We start from the raw sequence: 14,159 nt of genomic DNA, 5'->3' as shown, positions 1-14,159 counted from the left end.
CTGCCTCCACCAGCTTGAAGGGTTGTACTCATGCATGTGGGGTGCATGCTTTCATGCTGTTTCTGCCACATTCTCACTCTGCCATCTGCATGATGCAACTGGAAACGTGATTCATCAGACCACATGACTTTTCTCCAATGCTTGACTGTCCAATCCTTGTGTTCCTGTGCGAATTGGAGATGTTTTATCTTGGTAACTGCAGACAGCAAAGGTGTTCGAACAGGCCTTCGGCTTCCATATCCCATACAATGCAGTGTACGGCTAATTTTCCTACAAACATCAGGTGGTCATAATAATCTGGCCACTCACGTTCAAATATATCCCACATTCAAAGGCTGTTATTGCGTTGTTTACCCATATCTTCAGAAAAAAATCACTTCTACTGTCGTGGTAAACAACCTGCTTCCCTATTTATAATGATCTGGCCCTCTAGCAACTTTAGCGAGAAATTATAGCTAATTTGCCTACAAACGTCAGGTGGCCATAATAACCTGGCCACTCAGTGTATATAGGTACTACTGGTAGCTGTGATGGAAAGTTTATAAAAAATTAATAGAAATAGTGCCCTCGGCAGCCCAGGATCTGTCTCTTGCTTCAACAGTGTTTGGACCGAACAGACCTAGGGATGCCCCTCTACCAGCCTACGGCCACTCTCCTGCGTCTTATCCAGTCACCACCTTCAGAACCACCTCTGAGACCAGCCAATGCACTGGTATTTTTCCTACCTTAACTCCTTATTGCCAAACAACCATGAGCTCCCGAATTCGTCAGAATTATTCCACCAAGGTGGAGGCTGCAGTCAACCGCCTGGCCAACTGCATCTGTGGGCCCCCTACACCTACCTCTCTCTGGGCTTCTATTTCCACTGCGATGATGTGACTCTGGAGGGCAAGGGCCACTTGTTCTGCGAGTTGGCGGAGAAGCACGAGGGCGCTGAGCATCTCTTAAAGTTGCAAAACAAGCGCGGTGGCCGCATTCTCTTCCGGGACGTGCTGAAGCCTCCCCAAGATGAGTGGGGTGACACTCAGGATGCCATGGAAGCCGCCCTGGCCGTGGAGAGGAACCTGACGCAGTCCCTTTTGGAGCTGCAGGCCCTGGGTTCTACCTGTGCAGACCCTCAGCTCTGTGACTTCCTGAGAACCACTTCCTGGGTGAGGAGGTGAAACTCATCAAGAAGATGGGCGACACCTGACTCATGAAGAAGATGGGCGACACCTGACTCACCTCTGCAGGCTGCCGGCCCCCAGGCTGGGCTGGGCGAGTATCACGACTAGGAGCCTTTGGAGCCCAGAGGCCTTTGAAAGGCCCCTGTGTATTCCCCTGGTGTCTGGCTTTTACCTGAGCCCCCCCTGAAACTACTAGTCATTCTTTTAACCACCCGGAAGCCCTCTCCCATGCATTAGACCAAATGAAACAATAAAGCTTTTCACAGGAAAAAAAAATTAATAGAAATTCTAAGATTTTGACATTCTACCATTACATAGGTAATGTAAAGGCTTCCTGAAGGGGAGAATCCAGTCACTATAGACCAGTCACACATTTAAAAAATTAGCATATGTATCTGCCTTTAACAGATCTGGAAAATATAAACAGAGATGATCCATTTCACCAAAGGTTTCATCTGAAATGACTGGGTGGTTGTGACCGCCACGCCTGTGTTCATTACAAAGACTATAGTCAGAGACACTGAGTTCCTGGAAAGAGTGGTCTTTGACCTACAGATGAAAATTTATACCACTGTAGGGATTATCTCGCTTTAAAATCAGAGCTAAGAGGACTAATTGTGACCACTTTTAAAAATCTCCTTTTAGGAGAACTCTCTTCTTGGTTATAGCACTCGGATATAGTGTAAGAAGGCTAAAAATATTTTTAAAAAAAAACAACAAAATGCTAAGATTTTATGGGAAATACATTTTTGTACGCACTAATTTTGTCTAAATTTCAAGCACTACTTGTACAGTTTTAGAGAAAAGCCCTCCTGAAGACCTGAGAAAATAGTACTTAATGTACCATTATTATTTTTATGTGGTATCAAATTGTTTAGTCAATCAAAAAAGTAGTCCTTTCAGAGACTTTTAAAGGGATATTAATTCAAGTCAATAAAAAGAATCCTTGATTAAATCTAACAGTAGTACATCAATTTAATTGCTCCTTATTGGTTGATTATTAGGTTTTACTTTATAAATATCACTGACAGGATTAAAAATATTTGTCATAGAATCAGAAGGCCAAAAAATCAGTATAAGAAGACTAAAAATATACTTAAATTTAATTTTTAAATACAGCCTTCCAAAAATCAGACATACTTTAGAGCAATCTTAACATCTCTGGAAGTGCATAAATGAATTTAAACCTGTCATGACCTACTTTAATGGAAGAAATTGCAGCCACCTTAAATATTTGTAATTTACCTTTATAATCATGCTAACTTGCTAATTTTAGACTTTAGAAATTAGGAAGTATGGCAATAATTACATTTAGCAAAATCAATCATACATTTATGCCCCATAGAACAGTAAACAGAAAACTGAGTTTGCCTATTCCTGAATGTCTTGCCACTGCTAAAAATTCATATTATATTTTTTCATACAGGTTAGAGGAAATACAGGCCCAGTCACTAGAATTAATTCTATAAACACCAACTATGTACACATATATTAAAACAAAGCACGTTGACAAGACTTCCTGAACAATTCCCTGCCTTCCCACTATAGCAGGGATTACTAGTTACCTACCAAAACCTCCACTCTGCCCTACCTCCTTAGAAAACAGAATTCTCTCTCTCCCTCTCTCTCTTTCTCTATCTAATAAACACATTGCTTTTTTGAACAAAACTGCATGTATCCATTAAACATTTAATCAAGTTCAAGGACAATGTGAGACTTTAGGGAAACCTGCTTTGAAAACCTGACTCATCTTTTGGGAGCCACCTTTTTTATTTTTTGGCCTTCTTACTCCTCCTAACCCCCAAATGTATGATAGCTAGAGCTTCCCTGGTCATCAGGGACCCTGACTTCCCTGCACTAGGAAGGAGAAACAGAAAAGTAATAGCGTGGTTATATTATGAAATTACCACAACCTTTCTAGTATACATCTATGCTACCTTCACATGAGATAGAAATATACTTCTATCTCCTATAAGCAACTATTATTTTGTATTTTTCTACTATGTGCAAATAAAGTCATTTTAACTAATATAATCAAACAGTCAAGCTAGGTTATAAAAATAGCCAAGAACAATAAATTAACCAGTTAACTGTCACGTGTCCAAAACGGAAACCATCCTTGTGTCTATAGAGGCTTATGACGTACAAAGGGTTAATTGTCTAGCTAATGTGTCTGTTGTTTAACTTGATGAATTTGTTTATAGAGACTCAATTTTAACTTTCCTTTATTCTATTTAGTCAAATTTGTTGAAATAATAATATATTGCAAGAAAATCAGTACTAATGTAAATTTATTTTAATAATGTTTACCTAACGAGACCCAGAGATAAAAATTTACGGGGAATCCAACTAATAAGAAAAGATTACCCTCTAATTACCAAGCATACAAAATAAATTAAAATTAGAAATTCTGTAGATTTCTATTTTCTAAAATAATTTATGGAAGAAGAAAAGAAATATTCTGCTATAGAATATTCACTGACCTGATAATATGAAGAACATTTTGCAGTTTAAACTGTTTTCTGTTGTTTCTATTTCCAAGATTCTGTTTTTGAAAATCTATTAATTCTCATATATAAATGATACTTAAAAATGCAATTGCTAAATAGAATTGCACTGAAACCTCCTGATAAAAGCCAGGCAATTTTTTAGAAGCCTAACGCTCTGTACAATTATTTTCTTCTACCATATACATGAAAAGAGAGAGCAAGAGGGAAAGGGAAAAAGAATGAGAGAGAAAACAAACCTATCTATGTCTATCTGGGTCTTAAATAAAAAGGACCCTCATTTTGGCTCAGTGGATAGAGCGTCAGCCGGTGGACTGAAGGGTCCCGGGTTTGATTCCAGTCAAGGGCACATACCTGGGTTGTGGGCTCGATCCCCAGTAGGGGGCGTGCATGAGGCAGCCTATCAATGATTCTTTCTCATCATTGATGTTTCTATCTCTCTCTCCCTCTCCCTCCCTCTCTGAAATCAATAAAAACCTATTTTAAAAAAATGGGCCCTCTCCTACTATATTATATAGGCTGGGCTAGGAGAGCTTTCATCTTTCAAGGAATAAATAAATCTAGAAATATTTTTATTTTCTAGACATAAAAATAATAAATAGGCATAAGATCATAGTATCAAAAATAAATTTTCAGTACAGAAATCTCTCTCTTCCTAATCTCCTTTAGATCTCTTTCTCCTTTAAATAGGCTAAAAGAAAAAGCAAAGTGCCAATACTAATTTCTTTTTTAATATTCACATCAATAACTGGCTGATATATTAAGCTCTCAGGCTACAGAGTCATAATTTTTATAGTCATTATGATGAAAAAAATCCCCAAAGCCACAGCTCCCCAAATGTATTCAACGTGACTCTGTCATCTGCTATATGTGTGTTCATCCCAATAGCTTATAGCTGTTACAGCTTATGCCAAAGGTATAAATACAATGTTTGACAAGAAGAAAAACACTATTCCACATATTTTGAAGTCAGATATTTCCATTATAATTTATTTTCTAGAAAATTATCATTTTTGTGGTTGATGATTATAGCTAAATTAATTTTCTTTAAAGTATCACAGAACTTACATAACATCTGTGGTTGGTATAGAAATAAAAATATATTTTAAGTGATGTTCAGGACTTACCACCTCCTCCTCCAAGGAGACTGGCGTTTGCTGTTTAAAAGAAAACAAAACAGAAGAAAGACATTAAATAATATATAAAAATATAATAGGCCAGTTGGTTTAATAAAAAGTTAATAATGATCATATCTCTTATAAATACACATACTTTTGTTTAAAGACAGCCTTTATAACTGCTTCATAATGGTATGAAAATTGAAATGCTTTGCTATTTTTATCTCTTTTTTCTCTTCAAATAACTGTTTTTATAATGTAGTTCCTTCTAATAAAGTGAAGCACATAATGTGATCCTTTTATTTTTCATTCTTTATCTAAATTAATCTTCTGGGTTCTCTATTTTATCAAGTAGAGAAAGAACAATGTTACTTAGACAATTTCAATGATTTCAAAGAACAATGTAACAAGAAAGAATAATAATTTTAATTAAATTAAACAAAATCAAATAAAGCTATCTCAAGACACTTCGTAGTAAAACTCTTAATAATAACAGATTTGTTACTTTTATCATTAACTTTTTATTGGAAAAAAAGAAATAAATTTTAATCATTTTTGTAAAGTAATGCTGTGACATATCTTACCCAGTTATCCATTATTCTAGCACACATATTTAGAGAAGCAAAATAATAAGCAAAATATAAGACAATTCCATTTAGAATTCTTTCAAGAGGTCAAATTTTCAGGAAGTTCCATGGCAGGTTTCTGTTGAAGTATTAAGCAACCTTATGTCTATGTTTATCTAGTCATTATAATAGCCAGAAAACAGAAGTTATACATTGCACTGACCTTTAGTCCATAAAGTTTTATGTATCATAGGCATTATCTCATGCCATTAAAAAAGAAAGAAAGAAAAGAAATCCCGTAGCTATATAAAGAAAGTATATGGCAACCAGGCTCCCTGTCTTTGTGGAGAATTCTGAGCTACCAAAAGATTAAAGAAAGCATTTAGAAAGAGGTGTAGGAGGTCTTTAACTTGAATTTAGTGTGTTGTCCTTAGGACCATGTATTGCCACAATTAAGAGAAGCAAATATCAGAGTATTAATGATTCCAGAAATAAAAAAAAAAATGGATCCTTTTAAGAGCAAATGCACATATACTTATTTCGATGAGGTTAAATATGTGATGGCTTGTTAACTATTGCAACACTAAAGAGAATATCATGAGAAAATGCCTGGAGAGCAAATGCCTTTGAAGATTTTCTCAATATTCAGTATGAGCATATCAAATCAAGTACAGGGTCATCTAATTGTTGCTCTTGCCTTACTCTCAGTGCTTTAGTCACAAACATGGACTAGCAGTACCATTATTAACATAAAGAAAACTCACTTCTGATGTCATAAATTCTTCTGCCACCCTATCACCTCGGGTCTCCAAACCTCTGCACACACAGTGAGAAAGCGAGTAGTATTTATAGAGATGGCAGCCAGCACTTAATGTCCTACCCCAAATTAAACTTTGTAACTATTAAACTAGTAACTTGTTGAAGGGACACTAGGAAAGATGTGAATTCTATTTTGGTCTCACAGCCCTGAGTACATGGGGAAATTTCATGATCAACCTATGTCTCTTGGCTAATTCAAACATTTTCTAAAATCTTAGCTACAGGCTTTTATAAAACTGCATGGCATTTCACACTCCTGCTCATTTTTTTCTTTTCCTATTTGACTAAGAACTGCTTCCCTATCTATAGGTTTTCCAGATCCCTGAAACTCCATCTGTCATCCTCCAAGTTTCACATTTTCATTCATAAAGAAAAAAGGTATTTCCAACAGCAAACTATAACAGTAATGAATAGTAGCTTTTCACTCAAATGATCATGCCCAGAAGCACAATAACACAATATAGCTTACTTGCACCCCATGTTTTTCTCAATAAAGGTGGAGGCTGCCTGTTTTGAGAGCATAGCAGAAGGCCCATCTGTTTACTCAGGCACTTGTCCAATAGATGTGGGTGGATGAGTGGGAGTAGGTGTAGGAACTAAAATCCCAGCCTGGACAACCATCAAGTCAATTTGTGTCAGATGTGTGCTCATGTTTAGATGAGCCTATCTGGTCACATTTTAACATCAACACAGAAATATTTTATAAAAGTGTGGCATTCTACTTAATTTCAAGTACATTATCATTCAGGTAATAGAATCTTAACCTAAGATGCTTAAATATATTTAAAGCAATTCTAATAACTGAAATCAGGATAAAAAAATTTCTGAAGAATCCATCAAGTTTAAGTCTATTTTATCAATTTCTGTTCTCTAAAAAAAATATTTAATGTTTACTTTATTAGCAAAAACATCAAGGTAATTGTCTTCAATAAAAGTGACATAAAAGTAGGCAAATAAAAAAGTGAACCTTTATTAAGATTTCTAAAATTACTTTACCTTCACAAAGCATGCTATACACAATATAACTGATCCTCAACACTTATTGGCCTGGTGAATTAATTATTTCTTCTTCTTACAAAAGTTAAAATGACTCTGTGTGTCTAAAAATAATCATTTAATTTCTACTTAATTATCTCCAATAAATTGTGGTATATCCCAATTAGATAGGAAGCCCTAAAAGTAAGCTGGCCTGCATCTGATGAACTCTCAATACATATCCTATATAATAAAAGGCTAATATGCAAATCAACCAAATGGCAGAATGACCTGTCGCTACGATGCACACTGATCGCCAGGGGGCAGATGCTCAATGCAGGAGTTGCCCCCTGGTGGTCAGTGTGCTCCCACAGGGGGAGCACCACTCAGACAGAAGCTGGGCTCATCGCTGGTGAGCGCAGCGGTGGTGGAAGGAGCCTCTCTCGCCTCTGCAGCAGCACTAAGGATGTCCAACTGACAGCTTAGGGGAATGGGCCTAAGCCATTAGTTGGACATTCCCTGAGGGCTCCCAGACTGCGAGAGGGCACAGGCTGGGCTGAGGGACCCCCCTGAGTGCATGAATTTCATGCACTGGGCCTCTAGTTCTCTAATAATGAGATAATTCATAGGTTGAGTTCAATTTCTTTATTGACATATAAGAGGTACTTGTTTACTAAAATGTATAAAAAGAGCTAACTGTGGCCCTTTTTCTTCCCATAAAATTAAAAGCTATTTAAGAAACTCAAAGTTTATTTGATTAAGAAAGTATGAAATATACTTATATCTCTAAGTCCCTTGCTAGAGAAAATTTTGGATATGCCTCAAGATATCCCTAGAGTTTCACAGAAGAGGAAAAGGAAAAAGGGAACAAAGAAAACTTGCTTGAAGTTTATGAGCATGATGCCACTGCTTCTGAAATAAGATTCTAAATGATCTTCTTTTTGCATGTTTACTAACAACACTACCTGCATTCATATTTTCCTAAATAAAATGCCCCTTCCATTACTAGAGTAGGTGGAGGAAAAAATCATGCTACATTGCTTGTCTCAAAGACTGACTCGATGAGGAATTAAATGAGCCTTTATAAGTTAGTGACTCTGTGTATTGCACTTTTTGCTCCTCCCAAATAGCAATTCAAATGAGATAAACAGTTTCACTGTCTATAAAACAAAGACAAAACTGAACATAAAATGGGAGAAAAGGTTACCTAAATCTGATTTCAAAATGGTAAGTATAGAGAATTTATTTACAATACCCTAAGCAAGTGGTTAATTTTTAAAGTTTATAAGAAATTGTTTTTTCCATATGAACTGTTTTGAAATTTTTAATTAAAATTTTCAAATTTCCATGTGTTAATATTCATTTTAAAATTATAAAAAACTGAATGCAATATAGAAATCCTGTTCTTGAAATTATTAGCCTAAATAAAAAGTGATCTTGGCGATGCCAATAGTGTCATTATTTTATGTTGGTCTCAAAGTACAAATAGACTATTAGATTACCTTCTTCCTAAAACAAAATCTCTTAAATGACCTCTCTGTGTGGGGGTGAATGCATCTTTTTACGGATATAACTATAATAAAATTGTGGATCAAATCATGAAAAATAAAATTACTTTACTATAAGTAATCTATTCCCGGAAGTTCCTAGATAAAATATATGACATAACATTATGAGAAAAGCAAAACAAAACTATAATTTTTCATACAACCATGACAGCCCTTTACCTCCTATGATCTAAAACCCTTTTTAGTCTGTATAGGGTAATGAAAAAGGTACTGAACAAAGAGTCAGGTAATCTCGGCTTTACTTCTGCCTCAGTCACTAAATAGGTAGATGATGTAGGCAAGTCAAAGTCAACCATCTTATCTTCTTTCGTCAGGAAAATCAGAATCTATCAGGGGTAGCAAACAGGTTTCAAAAAGATTCTAAATCATTAATTCGAAGAGACTATTCCTCTGATTTGAGAAATATTCTGATGCTAAACCTATGCTCAGAGAACGATGATCAATTAATTATGCTGGTCACAGGCAGAGGGGGACAGGGAGAATACAAATGGCAGCACACATGCCATGTATTAGGGATCACTGGATCAGATGTCTTCTCTTGCATTGATTGACCTTGACACAATGAAATTCTATTCAGTAATCTTAAAAAACAAACCTGCTAACCCAGTGGTTCTCAACCTTCTGGCCCTTTAAATACAGTTCCTCATGTTGTGACCCAACCATAAAATTATTTTCATTGCTACTTCATAACTGTAACGTTGCTACTGTTATGAATTGTAATGTAAATATCTGATATGCAGGATGGTCTTAGGCGACCCCTGTGAAAGGGTCGTTCGACCGCCAAAGGGGTCGCGACCCACAGGTTGAGAACCACTGTGCCAGCATTGTACTTCACGTACCTAATAATGCCTGCCCTTTATGAGTCTAAAGTTATCCAGTCTGTGAAAAAATGTCAGGTAACTTGGCCTGATAAGTGTTTGGAACTATTTTTTTTTCCACTTACCCAGTGATTTCTGTTATCTCTACAGTAATTATTTGTTTTCCTACTCCATTTCTACCCCCACCCAATGCTGTCTGGCAAACAAGCAGCAGCCTGGGAAACTAGTCTTTAAACATTGATTAAAACTATTTGTGCAGGGTTTTGTTTGCTTTTCGTCATTATAAAATAAATTATAATTGCTTTCACCCGAACAGGTTCCTGACCAGCTAGTTGAGTTTGTTTATGCTGCTTTCTTATTATAATAGAGGGCATGGGATGTCAGAATGATTGTGGGCAAAAAATTCCCCTGGAGCTCCAGTGAAAACACCATGTCATTCACATGCCATCTATCGTAAAAGATTAAAAAAAAAAAGCCGAAATATCACCCTTTAGAATGGCACACGTTATTTTCTCTACACTTTGAAACTCAAAGTAGGAAGTGCTAAAAAATCTGTTAAAATGAAAACCCCAAGCACGTGCATAACTATAGAACCATTTTGTACAGGGAGCAACCATCTCAGCTGGCAGCTGTGGAAATTGAGTCTACACAGACAAATACAACCATGGACTTGGTCACAGTTTGTGCTTTACTAGATTCACACCTTCTGAACAAAATTAACAGAATGCATGAGCTTTGGGGCAAAGCTATAATTTCCTGCTTTGAAGCTGACAGAGAAAATGAAGAATAAGCTTAACCATCTCATTCGTAGAAACCAGGCATAAACACATGATCGATACTTTACATTTTGTACTTTCTGCAGAATTCAAAGGAACTGTTGATTATTTGAGAGTCTGTGTGGTTTGTGTAAGCTGTTACCCACTACGAAGCCAAAAATAGAATACACCGAGCCCTACTGTTGATAAATAGGTGAAAAGGCATCAGAAATTGTGAAACTTACTTGGCAGTATTAGCAAATAGAACAAGAACAAAACAGGGTTGAAGTATGAGGGAGGAGCTAGAGCTGCCCTGCTTTGTCAATCTGGCTTTACTGGCTAGAATTCTGGGTGCTCAGTGGCTTCTAGGAATACTGCAACATGGGAGGAAAAACACTTATTTTTGTCCAACTCCTTCTTTTTACAAAGGTGTTAGATAACTTGTCTCGGATCAGACCCAGGAGAAGAACCCACCAGAAAATATTCAAATTGCAGAATCACATATAAAAATGGTAACAGAATACACATGCATGAAGGTCACCTGATCTGATTTTTAAAGGGTGAACCAAAGCACTGGAAGTTCCAAGCTCCATAATGCAACGCGATGAGTGAAGCATGTGGAGAATCAGCACAGCTTCTGTGTACCAAGCAGCCTTCCTCACACTGTGCTCTGAATCAGCTGTAATTGTGATGATAACACTGGCTCCATTACAAACGGGATTACTTAAGTAACCCAATCTGGAGCTTTTTAAAGATTGAACAAGTGTGTCTACATAGGGAAAAAATGAGTTCAAATGTATATTAGCTTTGTGGTTGTAATGATACAAGACACTTGAACAGCAGTTTTAATGTACTTTGGACAAGAAAGGTTTTGAATACAAACCAATTCCCCATTTGAAAAATGGAAGATGTGCTTATGGGAGGGAATATGATACACTTTAGCCTGATGAAAACATAAGCCTGAACATGCACCCTCATTTACACACTTCTTGGGGAAACTAATTTATTTCAATAAAACCAGACAGTACCTTTGAAAAAAAAAACACAAACCTGTTTTGTATAATGTTCTTAGTTCATCTTTCTTATAATATTATAGAATCTCTATTTCTCTCCAATAATGAAACACCAAGTGAGCTTTTAAAAAAGGTTTATTTTAGACTAGAGGCCCGGTGCACAAAATTCGTGCACTGGGGGGGGGGTGTTTGTCCTTCAGCCGTCTGCACACTATGAATGCACTTCATGGTGCCTGGCACATGCTGAAGCTCAGTGATTGTCAGCTCCCTGTGCAGGACCTTGATTATAGTGCTACTTCTGGCACTGAAGCTAGAATTGAAAACCACCACTAATACAAGCATTCAGAACAATCAGTTTTTGGGGACAGGGCCATGCTCATCTTAGAGAACTACAGTCCTCTGCTCTCACTCTAAGATGCCCTGTGCTATAACCTCATCAGAGTTTTGGAAAGAAACCAGGACTTACGCACAAAAGAGAGTTAGAAACAAGGCCATGTTCAATTTCTTTAAAATTCTGGGTTTAGGTCAAGTAAAACAATAATTCTATAAGCCCATAAAGAAAATAGATGTCAATATTTTGCATACTATAACAGTTTTCCCCCCTTCTGGGTTATTTTGATTATTTAGTTTCAAAAGTACGCTGGATATTTTATGTGAGACAGCTTCTGTTTACTACTCAAGACTACTCTCTATACCTCCCCCTGTTCTCTTCCCAAAATGATCTCTACAGATGACATCAATGTGTCCTCTTACCCCCTGGCTCTGCTTGGGTTCAGTCAATGGGGAGCCCTGGCAGGACTTGGTGGGAGACTGAGAATTAGTTCAAGGATTTTATTTCCCTGGTTCACTCCCTGTAAGCTTACCTTGAGCTGATTCTGTCCTTGAATAAAGGCAACTGCTCTAATCAAGGTCATATATCTACACTAATAAAAGAGAAACATGGTAATTGGCGTACGACCGCTACCCTTTTCATTGGCTAATCAGTGAGTATATGCAAATTAACCCTGCTGGCCTGATCACCCACAACTGCCCTCCCCTGCTGGCCTGATCACCCACAACTGCCTTCCCCTGCTGGCCATCTTGTGGCGGCCATCTTGTGACCACATGGGGGTGGCCATCTTGTGCGAGGGCATGATGGTCAATTTGCATATTATCTCTTTATTATATAGGATTGCACTTTAAAACAAATAAGACAAAAGAGGAATTCTCAGTCATAGCAAATAGATGAGAAGACTGAGGCAAAGAACCTCAAAGATAAAGGATGGGGGTTAAAGGAAGTGCATGCCTGTTACCCTGAGAACACTTATTAAACTGTGAAATCCATGGAGGCAGAGGCCATGTTTGTTGGTTCAACAGTACCATGCACAGGTATAGACAGAGAGGAATCACTGAATGGAAAGGAGGGAAATGAGAGAGATGGGAAAAGGAATGTCATATTTCTGGGACAAGTAAAAGAGCTATAATAATACAGTTTCTTCTTCACAATTTTATAGCCAAGTGAGACTGTGCCAGGAGGGAGCCAAACAGATCTAGGTCAAATTCCACACTCTATCATCTTCCTTGAGAAATCTCTTGGATTTTCTGTTTCTTTTTTTTAAAAATTCTCACCTGACGATATTTTTCCATTGATTTTTAGAGAGAGTGGAAGGTATATATAGAGAGAAACATTGATGTTAGAAGGTCACATTTATTGTCTGATTCTAGATCAGGCCCGGGGATCAAGCCTGCAACTGAGGACATGCCCTGCTAGGGCAGTTCTCTGTTTCTTTATTGGTAATTTGGTAATGTAATGGTCATGGTATAGGTTTGCTGAGAGGAAAAAGGGTGATAACCTGTATGAATGCACTTCATGGTGCCTGGCACATGCTGAAGCTCAGTGATTGTCAGCTCCCTGTGCAGGACCTTGATTATAGTGCTACTTCTGGCACTGAAGCTAGAATTGAAAACCACCACTAATACAAGCATTCAGAACAATCAGTTTTTGGGGACAGGGCCATGCTCATCTTAGAGAACTACAGTCCTCTGCTCTCACTCTAAGATGCCCTGTGCTATAACCTCATCAGAGTTTTGGAAAGAAACCAGGACTTACGCACAAAAGAGAGTTAGAAACAAGGCCATGTTCAATTTCTTTAAAATTCTGGGTTTAGGTCAAGTAAAACAATAATTCTATAAGCCCATAAAGAAAATAGATGTCAATATTTTGCATACTATAACAGTTTTCCCCCCTTCTGGGTTATTTTGATTATTTAGTTTCAAAAGTACGCTGGATATTTTATGTGAGACAGCTTCTGTTTACTACTCAAGACTACTCTCTATACCTCCCCCTGTTCTCTTCCCAAAATGATCTCTACAGATGACATCAATGTGTCCTCTTACCCCCTGGCTCTGCTTGGGTTCAGTCAATGGGGAGCCCTGGCAGGACTTGGTGGGAGACTGAGAATTAGTTCAAGGATTTTATTTCCCTGGTTCACTCCCTGTAAACTGGCAGTCGGACATCCCTCTCACAATCTGGGACTGCTGGCTCCCAACCACTTCTGCCTGCCAGCCTGATCACCCCCTAACCACTCCCCGCCAGCCTGACTGATGCCTAACTGCTCCCCTGCTGGCCCGATCGCCCCCAACTGCAGGCCTGGTCGCCCCCAACTGCCCTCCTCTGCAGGCCTGGTCACCCCTAACTGCCCTCCAGTGCAGGCCTGGTTGCCCCTAACTGCCCTCCCCTGTAGGCCTGATCACCCCTAACTGCCCTCCCCTGCTGGCCTGGTCACCCCCAACTGCCCTCCCCTGCTGGCCTTATCACCCACAACTGCCCTCCCCTGCTGGCCTGATCACCCACAACTGCCCTCCCCTGCTGGCC

At 38.1% G+C, this 14,159-nt stretch overlaps 1 protein-coding gene across 3 annotated transcripts in view; it reads right to left on the bottom strand.

Moving 5' to 3' along the window:
* The window catches only part of MACROD2 (MACRO domain containing 2), a 1,947,520-nt gene that overhangs the window by 1,513,816 nt on the left and 419,545 nt on the right, over positions 1-14,159 (bottom strand). For all 3 annotated transcript variants that reach the window (XM_014535040.1, XM_014535041.1, XM_014535042.1), the window contains exon 4: positions 4,801-4,830. In XM_014535040.1, coding sequence (XP_014390526.1) covers positions 4,801-4,830 — 30 coding nt within the window. The remainder of the gene's footprint in view (positions 1-4,800; positions 4,831-14,159) is intronic.

The sequence above is a fragment of the Myotis brandtii genome, unplaced genomic scaffold (genome assembly GCF_000412655.1).
Source record: "Myotis brandtii unplaced genomic scaffold, ASM41265v1 scaffold137, whole genome shotgun sequence".
In the NCBI taxonomy this organism is placed as follows: domain Eukaryota; kingdom Metazoa; phylum Chordata; class Mammalia; order Chiroptera; family Vespertilionidae; genus Myotis; species Myotis brandtii.
Note: the sequence above shows the minus strand (reverse complement) of the source record. Positions and strands in the feature narration are given on the sequence as shown.